This window comes from Solanum tuberosum, unplaced genomic scaffold (genome assembly GCF_000226075.1).
Source record: "Solanum tuberosum cultivar DM 1-3 516 R44 unplaced genomic scaffold, SolTub_3.0 scf00058, whole genome shotgun sequence".
Lineage (NCBI taxonomy): Eukaryota > Viridiplantae > Streptophyta > Magnoliopsida > Solanales > Solanaceae > Solanum > Solanum tuberosum.
This window is the reverse complement of record NW_006238982.1, coordinates 597036-612039: the sequence shown is the minus strand read 5'-3', so window position 1 is coordinate 612039 and position 15004 is coordinate 597036. Positions and strand designations below refer to the sequence as shown.

Here is a 15004-nt window from a genome sequence, read left to right as displayed (position 1 = left end):
ATTAAATAATTAAACCAAAAAAAAATGTCAGTCCAAATCGTGGGTTGTGCACTGATAAATATACTAGCCCTATTTAAAATATTGTAGCATAGAGTTGTAGAATAACAAAATTGCCACGGATCGAAGATATGATATCGTCGAGAACAAGTTGTCTTAGTTATTTCATCGATAAATAATCAAAAACTATATGATAAAATTATTACTTATTTTAAAATGGTGTTTGACTTGCTAAAAAATAAAGTTATATTCATTGGTGTCATAAATAAATAAATAAATGTGTTACTATATTTTTAGGGATGCCAGATTTGACCGCTATCTCTTTTAATTTAATTAAAACTTGTAGCATCAACGGCAGTACTATTGAACAGTAAGGATCAGAATTCAGATCGGAATTACAAGTGGGTGAAGATGAAATTAATTCCTCCTTGTATTGAATTAAATTCTTCAGCAAATAACAATAGTATCGTTCTTGGGGAAGGTCTTGCATCTGAGGAAGTTAATTTAGTGTTCCCCAGTCAGGAATTCTCCAAACAAGCTCATGTTTCTTCTATACAAAAGGTTAGTTTCTTTGCCCATCATCTAAGATTACAGATTTGATTGATTAATTTGATGTTAATCTATGAGTGCAGTATGCGGAGATGTATGGTAGGTCGGTGGAGGATCCGGCCGGATTCTGGTCTGACATTGCATCGGAATTCTACTGGAAACAGAAATGGGGGCAACCTGTTTACACCCACAATCTTGACATTCGCAACGGCAAAATTGATATTCAGGTTCCTATTTTCATCTCTAATTACATTATTAAAACTTAACTATATTCATACAAATTCGGTTATAATTACTCTAATTATAATTAGGTTAGTAAAATGCCCATCCCATTTTTTGTCACACGTTTCAAATTTCAAGGTTGACCGTAAATTTTTCGTTTAAATATTATTATTATTTTTATAGTACTTTTTACATAGTTTACAAATATATAAATTTTATTTTCATTTTAAAAAAAATTGAAGATTTTATGAGTGAATTCTCAATCATACTTAGACGATTTGAATTGAGATAGAGGGAGTAATTATTTATAATTGATGCAATCAATTTTTGTAATAGATATTGTTACTTAAGATACTTTTAGACATGTTATAAAATGTAATTAGTATTTAAAATTTCAGAAATCAAAGAAATTTAGGTCTGTGCTTCTTTTTTTTTGAATTTATTGTTACTTTATTTTAATTTTTTGCCGGCTAGTTCTATGCTATGTCAATATTAAGTTAATGTTATTTAGAAAAAAAGAAGTTAATGTTATTTGAATAATTCAATTATCAATTTAACTTAATAATGATTAATTTCTTAAAATCAAATTACCATGAATTTGATTTTCTAATCACGTAACACTAGACAAAATTAAATATTTGATCCAACTCGACTCAATATTATTTTTAAAAAAAATGGTTTTACTCGGCTCGATGCCTTAAATGTCTCCGTATTTCTAGACTAGCTAAAATAGTGGCAGGGATAAATTGGTCTTTTTCTTATGCCAACCTTTTCATCTTCCATATTTTCTCATTATTTTTCACTATAGTAATTGTTTCTCCTAAAATTTAATTTGGGTAACACAACACTTACGTACAATTAAAAAGTTTTTCATGTCTTGCGTAATTCTCAACAGTGGTTCAAAGGTGGTAAAACAAACATATGTTACAACTGCTTGGATAGAAATATCGATGCTGGAAATGGTGACAAAGTTGCAATTTTATGGGAAGGAAATGACCTCGGTCGTGATGCCACTTTAACGTACACTCAACTTTTGGCCAGAGTTTGTCAGGTTTTTTTCCTTCTTTTGAATTTATAGTCACTCTATTTCATCACTTCTCTATTAATATTCTACAAAATACAAAAAGAAAAAGAAAAGAAAAGAAGTTCAACAACAAAAGAAATTTGATATGTTCAACATCTTACATTTATTATCCTCAACTTTCCTCCTAACTCTCTAAATTTAGTAAGAATCACATTTTTAGTAAATGTAAACGGTTGAAATTTGCTTCAAGTCAGCATTTGCGACTTATTTTAAATTAAAATCACGAAATATCAATGAAAATAATATTGGTTCCAACATACTATATACATTGATAAATTCTAAAATTATTAGTGTAATTTACTTTTGTTGACAGTTGGCAAATTACTTGAAAAGTATTGGAGTTGGGAAGGGTGATGCAGTTATCATTTACTTGCCTATGCTAATGGAACTTCCAATTGCTATGCTTGCCTGTGCTCGCATTGGTGCCATTCACTCGGTAATATTTCTCTCGCGTAAATTGTAGCTATTTGATCTTCTTCTAATTTATCGATATCTCGTTCAATTATTTATGCAAAAATATTTATAAAAATTTACTCATGCTCGATATTTATGCATAGGAATTAGTTATTTGAAACATAATGATTGAAGTTGTACAGGTAGTATTTGCGGGGTTCTCAGCAGAATCACTTGCACAGAGAATTGTGGATTGCAAGCCAAAAATTGTGATAACATGCAGTGCAGTTAAGAGAGGAGCAAAGACTATTTTTCTCAAAGACATTGTTGATGATGCCTTAACACAATCTGCCCAAAATTCAGTCAAAATAGGTCACTAAATTACTACTAATTAATATCCAAAAATATTACTAATGCGCTACATATATATAATTTCTTTTTACTCTCTTCTTTGCAGATGTGTGTTTGACTTTTGAGAATGAATCAGCATTACAAAAACAAATGACTAAATGGGTTGAAGGAAGAGATATTTGGTGGCAGGTTAGTTCAAACTTCAAACCAACTTTGAAATTCGAAAGATGTCACATAAATTGAGACTGACGGAGTACTGCTTTTCGTTTTATACGTGTAGTTTAGGTTATATTATATTTACAAATTTTTATTTCAGGATGTAGTTCCAAAATATCCAGTTACATGTGATGTAGAATGGGTTGATGCCGAAGATCCACTTTTCCTACTTTACACTAGTGGTAGTACTGGAAAGCCTAAGGTAAAATTTCATGTTTGTATCGATTATTATATATATATGTTACAATATTTTGATGGGTTTTAGTTGATGTTAATATATTAAGGGTGTTCTTCATACAACTGGAGGCTATATGGTATACACTGCTACAACATTCAAGTATGCATTTGACTACAAACCAAAAGACATTTATTGGTATGTCCTTCAACACATTTAGTTTCTTTCTTCAATATCTTTACCAAATGGATTTATGTTATATATATATAATATAATGTCCCAAAAGTATGACGGAGGGTATCTGCATACCATTTACACGATAGTTTGGGGGTATATTTGTCCTTTTTCCCTTTATTTATTAATTATAATACTTTTTTTGTTGTTGGGTTTTGTAGGTGTACAGCTGACTGCGGTTGGATTACTGGTCATAGTTATGTTACATATGGACCTTTACTGAATGGAGCAACCAATGTGGTTTTTGAAGGGGTAATATGTTACTTCATTTTAACATTTTTCTTAAAAAAATATGTTTGAGTTTCATTATAGATAGATATGAATAACCCCCAAAAAAAATATGTCTAGTGATTTTTACCTTATATATGACTCATATGTTGCAGGCTCCGAATTTTCCAGATGCGGGACGTTGTTGGGATATTGTTGATAAGTATAAAATTTCAATTTTTTACACCGCTCCCACATTAGTAAGATCTCTCATGCGCGAGGGAGACGAGGTAAGTCTACACCATACTCTATTATCTAATTCTCTTAATCAATTACTTTCAAGTAATTTGTGTTCCACATGAGGGTAGCTCAATATACATTTTTACAAAATAAATTTTAATATTATTTATGTAAAAATAAAATCATAAAAAATAGTTCACTTAAATTTTATTTTGGCTCCAAGAGTAAAAATTCTTCTGATTCGAGAAGTTTATGTATGTACCTAAATATAATTTTCTTATTATTTGATCATAAAATGTTTCTTGTTATTATGGAAATATTTTTAATTTGTTAATAAATTTATTTATAGCATGTGACTCGATATTCAAGAAAATCTTTGAGGGTGCTGGGAAGTGTTGGCGAGCCAATCAATCCTAGTGCATGGAGGTTTCTATCTTATACCTATATATGCATCTTTTAATTTATTTTTCTTTAATATGACAACTTTCTGAAAAACAAATACTAATCTTTTTTAAAAAATGTTTTCGGGCAGATGGTTTTTCAATGTTGTAGGAGATGGAAAGTGCCCTATATCTGATACATGGTGGCAAACAGAAACTGGAGGTTTCATGGTAATTCCTCTTTTCTCTATATAATAATAATGAAATGAAATGAAGCATATCAAATTCTTAGTTTCTTCCAATACATCCGTCTAGTTACTGACATCTTAAGCTTTTTAGATGAGATGATCACACACTATAATGCATTTGTAAGTTGTTGAATAAACACTACAGTGTACGTACGTACCCTGTTAGAGTTGAGTTCATTATTATTATTTTTTGTCTTGCAGATAACTCCAATGCCAGGAGCTTGGCCCCAGAAGCCTGGTTCTGCTACATTACCATTTTTTGGTGTCCAGGTAACCTATAACAGGACGCATGCTACATTTTATCGCGATTACAATACGTCCACTATGATGTAATAAATATTTATTAATTATTGTAGCCTGTAATAGTGGACGAGAAGGGTGTAGAGCTAGAAGGTGAGTGTAGTGGATATTTATGCGTGAAAAATTCATGGCCTTCTGCATTCAGAACACTTTACGGAGATCATGAAAGATATGAAACTACATACTTTAGTGCCTTTCCTGGATATTACTTTACGGGTGATGGTTGCAACAGGTACATACCTGGTTAACTAATTTTCATGATCATAATACATACGTATGTACGTGTATATATAAGCTCTTTGTTGCATGTATAGGGACAAAGATGGTTACTACTGGCTCACTGGCAGAGTAGATGATGTTATTAACGTCAGGTACATATATACACGCGTTCTAATTCATCCAATTTACTTGCTTTTGTTATTTGAACTATATGGTGCATATGTACAGTGGACACCGCATTGGCACAGCTGAAGTAGAGTCAGCTTTAGTTTCACATCCTCAATGTGTTGAAGCTGCTGTTGTTGGCGTGGAGCATGATGTTAAAGGACAAGGGATATACGCGTTTGTTACTTTGGCTGAAGGTGTTTCATATAGTGAGGAACTCAGAAAAAGTCTTATCAAAGTTGTTAGAGATAAGGTATGATTTTGATTCGTCTTTGTTAGAAAGATATGAAAACTGGCCTAATGTCGAAAAGTAATAAAATTATGTGACGTTAATGTTAGATTGGAGGTTTTGCTGCACCAGACAAGATCCATTGGGCACCAGGTCTACCAAAGACAAGAAGTGGCAAAATAATGAGAAGAATATTGAGAAAAATTGCTTCAAACAGCTTAGATGAGCTTGGGGACACAAGTACTTTGGCTGATCCTACTGTTGTTGATCAACTTATTGCACTTGCTCATTCTTGATGCCACTTTAATTTTACCTTATTCTTAATTAATTCCGCGATTGTTTGTGTTTTGACATCAAAATCTTGTCTCAACTTCGATTCGAGACGCAACGCCTTCTAAAAGATGCAATCCTTGGAGTGAACACACATGTCCAGATTATGTAGCCTTTATTGGTGGACGCAGTAGCATGTCTTACTGTCTACTTATATTTGACATGACACCTCATATATATGAGCCTGCACTTTTTGAGATAATATGGGTGTATATTATTCATAAAAAGTGGTGGTTTTTCATTTTGAAAATGACAAAACTGCAATAGTTCCAGCTTGTCTTTACCTTCCTTTTGTGTTGGGTTATTATTCAACTATATTAATGTATATGTTTATTCAAGTATTTATTTGATAAGTGATCATTGTTCAACTATCTATGTTGTGGCATTTTATTTGAATGGACAATGAGACAAATTTCATTCACTTTTGAAATAAATTATGTTTATATTTGCAAAGTTATTCTGAAATGATGAACTATACCTCATTGCTTTCATATATGATCCAAGTGCAAATGAAAATAAATTGGACTTTGATCCATATTGTTGCATAATGATGTATCAAGTATCATTTAATAGCTAATTTTGCTTCACTTAGTCTAAATTTGCTGGGGGAAAAAGTAGTCTAAATTTGCTTATGAGTGAGTTCCTTCCGTACACTCTAGTTTGACCTTTACAGACAATTTTCTTTTAGCTTCCAACTTCAAAGCTTGATTTCATCTGTCTTCTCTAATTTCAGAAATCTAGTACTATTATTGACATGGAAGAAGTTCATTTTGAATTGCCAGTACAGTGATTGGAGATCTTCCTCAAACAACTTTCAACCACTTGCGACAAAATTTTCAAACCTATCTAGTATGAAAATATTGACACAAAAAGTGAAAATATACAAGTATGAAAGTTGACAAATAAGCACATTGAAGATTTTGAAGGAATTACAAACTAGCCCTCCATATATGAAGTACAAAAGAATGAAGTTGAAGTTAATAGAAACTATCTCCTATTTAAACTAAGATCTTGGGAAAACCAATAAGCTTGAGTGGCACTTTCTTTGTTGAATATAGCACTTGAAGTAGCATCACCACACTCTTCAAACTTGGTTGAAGTAGAAAAACTTATCTCCTTTTCTTTATTATGACTTTTCAACCTTTTTTTACTATTGCTAGGTCCAATACTTAGTGTTAGCTCCACATTTGTTTCCTCATCATTTCTCATCTTCTCATCCTCATAATTACTAGTTGAACTTCTTTCTTCCATTTCAATATTCAATCCTCTAATTGGTATTAATGTTGTTTTTGAGTTCTCACCTGAGCAACTACCACTTGTTTCTCTTTGTTGATCATCTCCTAAACCATAAACATTAACACCATTAAACTCTAGTTCTCTTCTAGGCTGTTGCCAAGTAGACATGTTGTTGATCATAGACTTGTGTCTTGGATCCTCTATCCTTGACATCTCATTCTTCACATCCAACATCAGTTTCCTTTGAAGATTGTATAGTTTGTGGAGCTCTTTTACCTGTCGCAGTTTAAGTTATATGCACTGACCAGTATTAGACAATCATACTACTTCATTGACAATAATTGTAGGTAACTTCCTATAATAAGTCATTAACTAAATGGCAACCTAAAAGAAAAAAACATGCTATAACAAGTTGAATTACACAGATAATGTAAAGATCATTTATACTATTTGTCACTATAACAAAAACACTTTTAGCGGCAATAAATATACATATTAACAAAGAGTGCTAAAGCATTTACACACATTAGTTAATTGTCATTGAATCCAATGTCGCTATAGGCTTTAGGAACACTTAATTACAAAAAATGCTAATTGCTATTGAAGTACATATTAGTGATAATTAAATGTCACTAAAGATCATTTTTGGTGTAGCGCGTATATAATATAAATCCATTTGTTTTTACTTGGTCAACTTTTCCTTCTTTATTTCTATAGATCCATGCGCAGTTAAGCTAATCATAAAAAAGTGAAATTAATTAGGGTGTCATTGACTAGACAAATTGTGAAGCATGTGATTTTGATCTGTCACAAACTGGATGACAATAATTAAATACTCAAGACTACCTTTTATCTCCTTAATCTTAGGGGTACACTAATGGACCAATTAACTAATGACTATAAAAAGAAGTACATCAATTTAAATAAACACTCCCTCCATTTAATTTTGTTTGGCTATTTCAGAAAATGATACATTTCTATATCTTTCTAATGAGAATATTTATAACGGTACAAATGTTATGCTGATTTAAGATTACAATTTTCCGTAGTCACACGAATATTATGACTTGTTTAACACAATAAAATTTAAAAAATATTTCATTCTCTCTTAAATGTCAAGGCAAAATCAAACTGTATCAAACAAATTGAATGAAAGGAAATATATACATAAATATGTGTACCTGCTGCTTGAAAATATCCTCATGCATGATCATTGTCCTCTTGATGGATTCTGTACTACTCTTCAATTCAATAATTCTATCCATTTTGATTTGCCAATTTTGTATGAATTGTTTGGGGAATTACTAGCTATTGGATTTTTGGCATATAAGAGTCTTGTTCCCATTCCTGCAAATATTCAATATTAGTGAAATTAAGAGAGATGAATGTCAATAAGAGTTTTGTTTCAAAAAGAATATTTCGAAGATTACAAATGATATTAAGGGTAAAATAGTAATAAGACCACCGTACATCTTTATATTTTATAGCAATATGATTATCGGAGTAGGAACCTTATTTGTATATGATGATGATCTTTTCCTTGTATCTCAAGCCACCACATCACCCATGGTAAACTTGTTTGTATATATGGATAATAATAATGTGGAGAGCAATATGGAACACTTATAGTAAGAGACTTTTAGAATGAATGCAATCTTATAATAGAGTTACCTGATACAGGTTATCGATATTCAGTGAGAAGTGAAAAGTATTCCACGAAATTAGCATGGAAGTTAGACCAGACACAACGATTACTATTTATTAAGAAAAAAATCTAATTAAAAAATGTATGTAGTTGTAGAATATCTTAAATACTCCACTGGGCCGAATATTGTTCCACCATTGTCACTTCTAATTTTTTTTATTTATTATCATGTTTACTTTCATTTCGACATTATTAATAAATAAAAAAAACAAAGTTCCTTTAGCTTGCCTTTGAAATTTATACCACATCAAGTGGTTCAAAGATTAATTACTTTACGTGGTAAACAATATGTGTGTGTTTCAAAAGATCAAGTCAAAAATTGCTGCAAGAATCTCATCTAAAGGAACACCAATTAATTAGTATTCAGTATAAAGTTAATCATCTTTTTTTTAGTGCATGCTTAGATGCCTTTTCTAATGTACTTGTTTGAATCTAGATTTTTCCACTTGATGTTTGATATCTTCTTAAAGCTCAATAAATTTTAAATTTATCGAATTTTTTTACTTTTGAAGGTAATTAAGGGTTGAATATTAAAGAAGACATTATTTTCAAAATTAGAAATCAAAATCTTTAATTAAGAATATAAAAATACTCAAAAGTTTTTATTAGTAACTTTAAACTTTGGGTGGTGTTTCATTAATCTTTTTGTGTTTGCCCTTAATTGGCATCAATCACGTTATAATAAATTTGAAATAATGGGGAAATTATTGATATAGAAAGTTAAAAGCTTTTATTAGTCTTCTTGAAAGTCAAATAAAGGCATTGGATAAAACTTGTATATGACGCAAAAGATGCCAAAATATATCAAAAAAATAAAAATAACACACACACTCATACACTGTGCCATAACATCCAAAGCTAGAAATTCATTGTTTTCTTTTTGTGCAACAGTTTCATCAATTCATATTAAAAAGATTTACAAGACTTTTGATCTTCATATAGTTATAAAACTTAAATTGCAAGACAATTTCAAATTATTCAAAATGTATACTGAAAATAATAAAAAGAATACAAGATTCATGAGATGACAAACAAAAATGTAGAAATAATTGCATTGAAAAAACAAAAAGGGGAACAATATTTCACATCAATATGAAGCTAATGAGAATATATTATATATTCTCATTAATTTGTGGAGAAATCAATTATTTATATTAAATAAAAAGGAAGAGGAATTAAGTTACCTGAAATTTGAAGTATGATGGGATCCAAGGAATTCTTTCATTGAAAGATAGATTGTCTTTAATTTTTTGTTATCAATTGATGATTTGCACCTCTCCTTTTTTTTTTTTTTTTGTGACAAAAAAATTAGGAGAGAATTGAGAAAATTAAAGAAGCAAAGAATGGGTTGAGCTTGAATGAAACAATAGATGATATTTTACATCTTAATTAGAATATCATCTTTTACACCTTTTTCTTGGAGAGACAACAAAGCAATCTTCCAATAATTAATTGATTAATTACATTAAAACGTTTAATTATTCATCTTGACAGCCTGTACTGTGTATGTCCAATGTGTGTGTATGTGTGTGAGAGAGGGAGGGAGATTAATAGAAAGAAAACGTTAATACTCTCTTTAATAAATGTACAAAAATTTGTTGGAAGAATACCAATATATTATGGAAGGAAAGATCAAACGTTTTGAGATTAGAAGGGGGATTAGGACGAATTTAAAGTTTATGAGTTGAAGATTCTAGTTTTTTTAATTTATTGAATAATCAGTTGATAATTATCGACAACTAATTATAACAATCCACAGTAATGGGGGTGGGAGATGACACTTATGGATGGCTATGATGGTGGTTGATATTGGTGGCTAATGGTGATAATGGTAAATAAATGAAATTGGTGAATCATCATCTTTGTAGAAATCTTATAATAAATATCTTAATGATATTAAAACTTTGTTATAAATTTTAATAAGTCTGCAGACTCATTAAGTGATTGTAACATGAATAAAAACAAGCACACTTAGGAGTTGTTTGGTAGGGAGTATTAATACGAATACTTCATGTATTATGTATGATATTATTTAGTACTATGTTTGGTAGGATTTTAGGCCAATGCATTACTAATTGAGATTGATATTCCAATCTTTCTTCTTAGAACGTATTGATTTGACCCCATAAGCGGGGCCAATCATGTTGCCGCCAGAAGCAAAACCCCGTATAGAATCTCCTAATTGTTCCAAAGCTACTAGAAAGGGATTCTTTAACCATGAATTAGTTATACATATATCTTCCATTTGGTCATATTAGTAATACATAAAATTTGGTACCATGGGATTGATCTTTGTAAATACAAAAATAGCCCTCAAATCTTTTTAATCATTTTCTTGATTTTATGTTTTATATTTATACTTGTAAATTTATTGAAATAAATTAGCTTATTATTTAGAGAGAAAGTTGTTTGTTGGTAAATAAATCCAATGTAAATCAATACAATAATTCAATGTAAATAAATCCATGAGGTTGGCCCAAAATCTTATCCAAGCGAACAAAAAATATCAGACTTTTCCAAATCCATACTACCCTTCAAGAGTAGATCGTAATGAAGAAGGACACGACGACTCACCATCAATGTTAACGTCAGAAAATCAATAAAAATAGATGAATTTTAGATATATACACTTTAGGCATTTACAAGTTTCACATATGTTGTGTGTCAATTTCACTACAAGAAAGAAAAATGTCAATTACATAGGGATTTTTCTGGAGATTGTAGAGGCAAATTCGCAAGTTCCTACGAATTTTCCTATAAAAAAAATCCGATGGTAAAACCTTTCTAGGTAATTATTTTCTTACTTGGGAATTTTCTTGCAAATAATATTAAAAATATCCCAAATATTTTTGGTAAAAAAAACAGATTTTTCTATAAACAATATTAATTATTATATTATCATCCGATAATTTTTATTTTTTTATTTTATTTTGTTCATTATACCCTAGGCCACATACACACTTACTTTGGATTTCTAGTTTTAACTCCACACAGCCCATTCATTCAATATATTACAATTACACATTACACAACTTAATTAATTTCATGCCCACCACCCTGTACATATTTCCTCAAATTTAATTCTCTTTCTTTTCTTACTAAGAAGATTATAAATGCAAAATATTTGGTGTCTTCCACCGATGTGGTACGAAAAGTACCATTGACACAATCAATTTTTGGTGTCTTTCCCTAATTTGTTCAATTTTTAAATTTAATCATGACTGTTTTTTTCACCCTCCTTTGTTGATTGTGAGTGAGTTTCCTATTGAAAATTTCTAATTCTTAGATTTGAGACTTGGTTTCTTCTGTCCATGTTTAAAATTATTCTTGCATCTATTGATAACTCTTTGTATGATATACTATCAACACCTGCAAAAAAGTTAAAAAATTTCACAATTTTATTTTACTCTTTTATACACATGCTCCACCACTATTGAAACGCCTTCCATCAATCTCAAAATCCTCCTTACTTTTAAAGCAACACTCAAAGGAATCTCCTATATATCATCTACGATTTTTTTAACAAAAAAAAAAGAATCCATTTTCATAGAAAGGCAGAATATTTTGAGTGATAAAATATTCCAATTCAAGCCTAAATGCTTTAACTTTAAGAGTTCTGTCTTCAGCTAGAGAATTTGAATACATCATATCCTAGGGTAATAATGATTCAATCAATAAATCAGATCAGACCATGAAGAAGACATATTTATTAACATAGTTTTGGCCATTAAATATTAGATTATTCCTATTAATACCCATCTTCATGAGATGCATGTAACCTTTCTCCTTCTCCATATTTTTCACACAATAATAAACATAGGTATAACTTTAAACAAAGGCTTCAATTTAGGAGCCACATCTTTTGTTTCCACTTATTAAATATGTCTCTAAACTGGATAAAGCAATTGCTGCAAAAAAAATTCCACATTATCTCATAATCGAGGCATATAATGAAAAGGTGTTCAATAGTTTCTTGATCATAGCAACAACACGCCACAAAATAAAAAATTCTGACAACTTCTTCAACTGACAGTTTTTTCCGAGTTAATATCTTAAAAAGCTAGCAAAGTCATTAAACTTTGTTTTATATCAATAAAATCACTCAACTTAAGACATTTATCTACAAAAATCACTCAACTACATTTATCATTAAAATAAATTATTTTTTAGGCTATATAAACATGAACCCCCTAAAAAATAATGTTTTTAAAAACCATTTTATCCTTTTTATCAATGATTCAGTTCCTTGTCTAACCACAAACGAAAATAATTAAATTTTGGGTGTAAAATACATATTCATAAGAGATCCACAATCATATTACAACCAGCTAGCGCCTAGCAACATAAATGTAATGAAATTTTATAAATCACATTCAAGGAATTGAAAAGAAAAACCGCACGTTATTACTCATTAATTATTTTGGTTTATACACTATTACTCATTTATTTATATTAATATATTTGTATATGGAGACTGGACTCTGGAGTATCTAACCAATAGATAATAATTATTTCAGCAAACAACAAAAAAAACCTTTTACGAATAGTGGCACAAAATCTAGAAAATGAAAATTGAAGCAACGTGGGAAATGCGGGTTTATTCGGAGGTTGAATATAAAATTTTGACTTCTGAAATTCATAGATATTTATGTGATATGTAAAATAATTTATATGTCATATTAAATTTAATTTGAGGATAAATTAAAAAAAGAAGAAGAGAAAAAGCATAATATGATCAGTTGATCAAGCCGGAGAAATAAAGTAGTTAAAACTTCAACCGATAGAATAAATGAAGCCGGAGAAAAAAGGTGTCCTTGGTTGAATGAAAGAAACCACGTACTTGATCAAAATTAAATATCAATTGTTTGCAATCAGCCTCCACACTTGATCAGTAACACCAACATCAAATTCCATATATTTTTAGAACTTTACCTAAGAAATTCCAATTCACCATGTCATGATATGCCTTGGCCATATCAAGTTTAATCACTAAATTTGCAGATTTGCCTCTGCATTTGATATCAGAAATAATTTTTTGAGCTAAAAAAAGCACATTCTCTGTAATATTTCTGCAGTTTAACATGAAAGCCAGATTGATTCTTAGAGATCAGTCTAGATATATAATACCTCTTCTATTCTATCATGTACAGTTCTAAATATTACCTAATACTTCTTCTGCCATTTACAAGATTGTGAACGAATCTTGTATTATTTTCTCCTTCAATAAATTATTGGATCTCAAATTTGTGCTTTCAAAACTCCTCCTCATATAATTTCAATTCTACTTGAGCCTTTTGAAGTACCATTCTATTACTTGCAGAGGATTATTTCTTCTCTGTTGAAAAATATCTTTAAACCTTTTTTCTACTCCAATGATCAGATAGAGCAATCTTAGTCTTCTTTAATTTCTGCTTCAAGTTATAAATGAACATATCACTCTCTACTGACACTCAATTGCTCCTTACCACAACCAAAAAGTCCTTATTTTCAGTTCAAAATTTTAAGAATTTGAAAGGTTTTTCACCACCATATTTTGAGCACCACAGGAAATTAAGGAAAAGTGGAGCATGATGAGACCCAGATCTAGATAAATGTGCCACCTCAACTACCCCAAAGCTACTACTGAAAACATGCATTGACCAAATATCTATCAAAAATACACTCATGACAAACTCTACAAAGCATAAGGACTTCCTTTAAAATTGATATACAAAAGTTCTTATAAAAAGAAAAAATTTCATATTCCTGAGGATATACCTCCAATCTTTTACTCCTCATGCAATATCACATTAAAATCTCCAACTATCAATCAATTGAGGGTCCTCTCGTGTGAATCACACTTTGCATACACTGCTGTTTGCCCGTCTCCTGAAAGTGTAATTGTAATGATATTTACAGCTTAGTATCAGAGATAACCCCAACATGTATATAGTCTTGAACAAATATCCAGATCTTTCCATTTTGATTGTGATTGACACACTACATCCCAAACATTCTCTTAGATGGCTCCATTCAGGCAATAACAACAAATTTATGATATCTGTGAAGCATTTGAATTCTCTGAAATGAATTTTAAGTCCTTACCAACTTTACATTTCAAACCAAAGCTTGGAAATTATTTAAAATTTGTTTTTACCCCTACTAGGATTAACCCTAATAAATTGTTGTTCAACATTTCTACCTTTGGATTTGCTTATGGGTGATAATCCAGCAACTGACATGATTTTGTATTCAGTGTTCTGATTATATTGTTCTTCTTTTTCCCTTTTGTTGTGATTTCAAACTATTACTCATTTTCTCTATCTTTTCATTCTGATGAGAGATAATGTTATGCAACACCTGAACTGGAGATGCATTCTTGCTGACTACTAAAGAGTTCTCTTGTAACAACCCTTCATGTCATTTTTTTAAAGACTTTTTTGGCGTTTAGAGCTTTTCTGTAATGAACTCAAATAATATGTGATTTGTTAGGACTAACAGTTCGGTTGTGTGGTTATTCGTTTGAATTTTGTGCATGTTCCTGT

At 30.4% G+C, this 15004-nt stretch overlaps 2 protein-coding genes across 2 annotated transcripts; one reads left to right on the top strand and one right to left on the bottom strand.

Moving 5' to 3' along the window:
- The first annotated feature begins 310 nt into the window (after window positions 1–310).
- Window positions 311–5822, top strand: LOC102581384 (acetyl-coenzyme A synthetase, chloroplastic/glyoxysomal-like). The gene is made up of 17 exons (XM_006344473.2): window positions 311–558; window positions 630–773; window positions 1664–1819; window positions 2166–2288; window positions 2449–2617; window positions 2703–2785; window positions 2913–3014; window positions 3097–3185; window positions 3383–3473; window positions 3605–3718; window positions 4018–4094; window positions 4201–4279; window positions 4498–4566; window positions 4653–4828; window positions 4911–4967; window positions 5044–5233; window positions 5320–5822. Exons 1-17 carry the CDS (start codon window positions 409–411, stop codon window positions 5503–5505), a joined length of 2055 nt encoding a protein of 684 aa, XP_006344535.1. The 5' UTR covers window positions 311–408; the 3' UTR covers window positions 5506–5822.
- Window positions 5823–6454: 632 nt separating this feature from the next.
- On the bottom strand, window positions 6455–8119 carry LOC107060074 (uncharacterized). Its single transcript, XM_015307412.1, has 2 exons — window positions 7957–8119; window positions 6455–7051 (listed from the first exon to the last, which is right to left on the bottom strand). The coding sequence occupies exons 1-2, from the start codon at window positions 8038–8040 to the stop codon at window positions 6527–6529; spliced, it is 609 nt and encodes a 202-aa protein (XP_015162898.1). The 5' UTR covers window positions 8041–8119; the 3' UTR covers window positions 6455–6526.
- Window positions 8120–15004: the final 6885 nt, after the last annotated feature.